The 5,960-nt window shown below is 41.8% G+C and overlaps 1 protein-coding gene across 1 annotated transcript; it reads right to left on the bottom strand.

Moving 5' to 3' along the window:
* Positions 1–381: 381 nt before the first annotated feature.
* Positions 382–5,747, bottom strand: LOC143118642 (free fatty acid receptor 2). The gene is made up of 2 exons (XM_076279674.1): positions 5,257–5,747; positions 382–3,455 (listed from the first exon to the last, which is right to left on the bottom strand). The coding sequence occupies exon 2, from the start codon at positions 3,429–3,431 to the stop codon at positions 2,448–2,450; it is 984 nt and encodes a 327-aa protein (XP_076135789.1). The 5' UTR covers positions 3,432–3,455; positions 5,257–5,747; the 3' UTR covers positions 382–2,447.
* Between the last annotated feature and the right edge of the window lie 213 nt (positions 5,748–5,960).

Raw genomic sequence — 5,960 nt, 5'->3', positions numbered from 1 at the left:
CAAAGAATGAAAGACAGGAGGAACAGACATTACTGGAATTAGCTCGTAATGACCCACCTTTGCCTGTTGCTTTGATCAAACACGCTACTCGTCCCACTACTAAACCTAATAAACTGACCATATTTACTTTCCCTTTAGATGATTCACAGGTTCATTGTACCTGCAGGTGACGTGATAAAACAGGTCATTACGGTCTCCTTCAATGCACCTCGCAGCAAACCTGGGAAATCTCCCAAACCGGCTATTCTATGCTCTTAAAGTTTCACAGAGTAGTCATAAACATATTCCAGTAAAGTCTTTCAGTCTTTCCCCGTGCCTTAAGGAATGTGTCTAGAAGAAATCCTGTATGAGAAAAGTATTTTATTGAAATGAGACCCAGGTAACACATATGAATGTATGGATATCTATGATAACTCCAGTGAAAAATAATTTACATGATTTATCGGTTGATAAATTTACTACTGGATGACAGCAAAATAATTGACATGATTTAATCGGTTGATACATTTACTACTGGATGATTTAATCGGTTGATAAATTTACTGGATGACCGCAAAAGCGATTGACAAAGACTGGGAAACACCTTAAAAAATGACAAACTGGGGAATTGCCCTAAAGATGGCTGGAGAACATTTATCTCTCAAATAATGCTTAAAAGAGGAAGAAATATGCGGAAAAGAAGTGAAACTTGAACTCACATATCAAGCCTCTAACTCTATATCTGCTGACCAAAGCATAATAGTATTTTACTATTTTTGTGAAATCGTATTTTTGTCACTATTCATCTGGTTGGCAGGGAGATAAAAGGGAAGTAATTGGATCTGATCTTATCTGATTGGAGTACTGATGTCTCTGCTTCTGTTTGAAAGTGCATATAAATTATCTCACCTGTGAAAAGATGCACTGAGCCTAAAAACGATGCTGATTGACAAACTAAAAAAAATAAAAAAATAAAAAAATAAATAAAAAAAATCATGCTGTCTGGTTGTTTGATTATCTGCTACAACATTATCAGCAGAGTTGATACTATTTTAGTCTTAGTATAGTGCTCTTCTTATAATGCCCCTGGATATGTCATCTCAACTCTTATAATGCCCCATATGTTATCTACAGTGCAACCGGAAGGTTTTCAGACCCTTTAGTTTTTCACATTTTGCTGTTTCAGACTCATCTTAAAATGGATTCAATCACAACTATTCAATACTCCACAAAAGCAGATGTTTGAAGTGTTTTGTAAATGTATATATTTGTTATGACATTTGCAATTGAACTCTGGTGCATTCAATTTCTATTAATGTTCCTTGAGATGTTTCTACAACATGATTGGAGTCCACCTGTGCCTACACACATCTGTCTAGGTCTCACAGTTGATGATGTATGTCAAAGTGAAAACCAAGCCACAAGGTCGAGAGAATTTTCCATAGACCTGCAAGACAGGATTGTGTCAAGATCTAGGGAAGGGTACAAGAACATTTCTGCAGCATTGAAAGGACCAAGAGAGCCTCCATCATTCTCAAATGGAAACGTTTGGAAAAACCAACAGTCTTCCTAGATCTGGCCACTCAGCCAAACTGAGTAATCCAAGACAGAGGGCCTTGGTCAGACAGGTAACCAAGGTAACCAAGGTAACCAAGGACCCAATGGTCACTATGAATGAGATCCAGAGTTCCTTTGTGAAGATGACAGAAGCTTACAGAAGTACAACCATCAGTGCAGCACTCCACCAATCAGGCCTATGGTAGAGTGGCCAGATGAAAGCCCCCGAACGACTCTGAGACCATGACAAGTAAAAAACCTTTGAAAACCGATGAAACAAAGATTGAACTTGACCACAATTCCCAACGATGTGTGTGGAAGAAACCAGGCACTGAGCTGCATTGATGGTTATTGGAATTGAATCCATTTTAGGAATCTGAAACATAACAAAAGGTGGAAAACTTGAAAGGGTCTGAAAACTTTCTGGTTGCAATGTAACCGGCTCTATATTAATGTGTAAATTATATTTAAAAATAAAGATACTGTATCCTAACATAAGTGTCAACATGAGATATAAGACAACATGACATACATTTAGGTAAATATTATTTTATGGATATAAATTCATTATATAGAATTACAACAGACTCAGAACAGAGTACGGGATCACCATATTTGGTATGATCAGTCTTTGTAGGCCATGTTTGCCTCTGTACGGGAAAGGAAATCTGCAATCATAACACATGTTGCAAGGAGTCCTACATCCGTTAACAGACTATTGAAATAAACAAGCAAGAACAAGAACAAGAACAGGATGACTGTGCCAGCACAACCATTGAACTCACAGGGTAAATAAATTATACATTATACAATACCCTTCAACAAACCCTTAGAAATCTTAGTAGTAAAATGTTCATAATATGACCTTCAAGAGGATAAATATCTCCATAAGTTGAGGAAAAAATGTGGTCCTAGCGTGAGCTATCATTGGAGCTTTGTGTGCGCTCGTCCGCATCTGTGCAGGTCAACAAGGGACAGTAGACTGCCCTGCAGCAGCACCACAGGTGCAGCCTGTCCACCATGCTCCTCATGACGTGCCTGAACGTGCTCCGCAGGGCCGAGGAGGAGAAGTAGTAGATGAAGGGGTCCATGCAGGCGTTTAAGGTGCTGGTGAGCACGGCGATCTTGCGCCACCACGGGCTCCTCCAGTAGACGAAGCCCACCACATGGGAGAGGTTGTAGGGCCCGAAGCAGACCAGGAACACCAGCATGGTGCCAGCGGCCAGGCCAATGGCCCGGTAGCGCTTGTGTGCCGAGATGTTGGGCAGCCGGGACAGGATGCGGATGAAGTTGACGTAGCAGAAGGAGCAGATGAGCAGTGGCACGCAGAACAGCACCACGCACAGCTCCAGCCGCACGGGTAGCAGGATCTGCAGCTGCGCTGGCGTGAACTCCTCGTAGCACGTGTCACGCTCTGACGGCTCGATGGCCGTCTTGTTGGTGTGGTCGTAGTACTGCATGATGTAGACGATGCTGCAGTGCGCCATGGAGATCGCCCACGCCACAAACCCAAAGACCACGGCGTAGAAGGGCCTCCGTTTCAGCTTGTACTTGATGGGGAACGCAACACCGAGGTAGCGCTCCACGGAGATGGCGGTGAGAAACAGGGTGCTGTTGTAGATGGTGGTGTAGAAGATGTACCCTGATAACGGGCAGAAGAAGTAGGGCATGTTCCACTTCATGTCGTCTACAGCTTCCTTCATGCGGAAAGGCAGGAACAGCAGGAAGAGCAGATCGGACACGGTGAGGTTCAGCAGCAGGATGTCCACGGGCGTTGGATTCTGACGCACCTTCTTGATGAAGGTGAAGAGTGCCAGGATGTTGGCCGGGAACCCAAAGACAAAGGTGATGATGCAGACAGCCAGCACTAGCTGCCTGTCGGGCTGTATCTCCATCGTGCGAGTTAGAACAGCAACAACCTAGAGCAGGAAAAAACACAAACACGTCGTCAAGGGTTACCCAACATTCCCTCTCAGCTCAAGTGAATTGCAACACACAGACCACAGGATTCTTGCACACATCAGCAGCAATCCCTGACACAAAAAGTAGCCACATTTATAAATACACATAAAGTCAAAGCGTCACTCAATTCCTTTGCAGGTATTTCTATCACAGCAGTGTAAAGTCATGTGAGGCATTGTCAGGGTTAGGGTTAGGGTCAGGGTTAGGCATTGTCAGGGTTAGGGTTAGGGTCAGGGTTAGGCATTGTCAGGGTCAGGGTTAGGCATTATTAGGGTCAGGGTTAGGGTTAGGCATTGTCAGGGTTAGGGTTAGGGTCAGGGTTAGGCATTGTCAGGGTCAGGGTTAGGCATTATTAGGGTCAGGGTTAGGGTTAGGCATTGTTAGGGTCAGGGTTAGGGTCAGGCATTGTCAGGGCTTCATTTGTCCCTCTCTGCTGAAATGCTCTGTATGCGCAAACACATACTGTACTGTACACCTGTGCATGAAGGCAGAGAAAACAACACAAATCCTTCGGTTAGAGTTTACTCCACTGTGAAGGACACCGTTTGCGTAGGGAAATTGAATTTCTACACTAGACGAGATGTGGGATTACCCCAATTCTCTGCCTGCAATGTCCCAGATTACATTATCGCCAAGTAATAAAAGTGTTACTCAATGACCCTTGAGTGTGAAATGAAACACTCAGCTGAGCTCCATGGGCATTGGTTGTGAAAATGGCCCACAGGAAAACTTCATCTACAGATAACTGATTACCACCATGGAAATTAAAATGACCTGACTATGTATTGTGATAGTGTGTGTGAGAGAGTGTGTGTTTGTGTGTGTGTGCCACTCTTCCTTGTTGGCTAGTGGTCCCCTGCATACAAATTAGGGAGGTAATCAAATCAAAACACAAAAGACAGATAGTTTTCAGAATTTTGTTGAAAACCATGTCCACAGCAAGCGTGTGCTGTAGTTGCATGGTGTAGGCCTGCATGTTACAATTTTAGCATTCTGAATTCAAAACGTAATTATATTCAGATGCAATGTGCTGTATGCCAAATCCCATTAAATTAACGATTCATTTTCCTTCAGTTAATGACCTGTAATAAGGATTGTAATTAAGTTACATCCGCCTTCACAAAGCAATTCAGGAAATCAAAACACATTTAAGGACGTCATTATGTTCAGTGTTCACAGTATAAACAGGAGTTCAGTTACAAACTAGGGGACATGTGACTGCAAGTCATCACATCAGGCTATAGGCAGTAAATCTAGGAATGGACCCAGGGGTCGAGCTACACACACACACACACACACACGTTGTTTGTTAGTTTTTAAGTGCCTATTTATTACTGTTTATTTTTAAACACACTGCCTAAAACTGATGAGAAACAATATTTTGTTTTGTCTGTGTATGTGAGTACGTGTATGTGAGAAATTACAAATAAATCTTGCTCGGAAGCATAGTTTGTGTCACACTATGAACTAAAAGCAGTGACATGAATTTGTGAATGACAAACAAGACATAGTCAAGACCTCTTTAAAAATGTAAATAGACTTTATAACTATGTGTCTGAACCCAGTATTACTTAATCTATACTGACATCATGGCATAGACACACTAAGCATAAAAGTATAAAAGATGATCATTCATTGCAATGTAATTTAACAAGTTTCTTATATTTGTTCGTTACATTTGTTTTCTAGCTTCAAAGTCTCATCAAGACAACACATATCATACTGAACTATGCAACAGAGGAAAATGTTATACCTTACCTTAGTACCAGTTAGACAGAGCCACCGAGTCTGATGTGAAGATGACAAAGTAGGAAGTGTTTTTTGGGAGGACAGTTTAAAGTGATGCAGCAATGCACACGCACACACTGTGTACACACTTCCACATTTTAGGACTATAAAGGGTATTGCATTCACAAATGACCACCCCTAAGCATCACATCCTTTGAATACAGAAAAAAAACCTTTAAATATCACCCTGAATCAGCAAGCCATGTATTAACTCATGAATAAAAAAATACATGGTATTACCTTTCAGCTTTCACTAAGGACTGATCAGACATATGACAAAAGTCCACACCAACACATTTGTTCATAATACAGGTTGCTTTCTAAGGAGAGGCGTGTCCTCTGTATCATCTGGAATCTTCCGACACTGTACCTGCTCTTTGCCCTCCACCTCTCTGCATTCCTGGTTTCATCTTTTTGATCATCTCCGTTTTCACACAGACATAATCTTATTCTTACAATTTACCAAACACACAACCCCATGCACACACACACACACACACACACACACACACACACACACACACACACACACACACACACACACATTTAATTCACACTGTATAAACTAAATGACTTGTCTATGCTCTTTCTTTTAAATATATCACTGGTCTTTTCAGCCCATGACAAACACACATATTATTTCATGTTTGACACATTTTGACTATTTGGGTGGC

This window comes from Alosa pseudoharengus, unplaced genomic scaffold, assembly GCF_046254945.1.
Source record: "Alosa pseudoharengus isolate Yale_2024_CS ecotype anadromous, Long Island Sound unplaced genomic scaffold, YU_APseudo_1.1 YU_APseudo_1.1_scf_12, whole genome shotgun sequence".
Lineage (NCBI taxonomy): Eukaryota > Metazoa > Chordata > Actinopteri > Clupeiformes > Clupeidae > Alosa > Alosa pseudoharengus.
The sequence above is the reverse complement of the archived record's forward strand: the minus strand, read 5'-3'. Positions and strand labels throughout refer to the sequence as shown.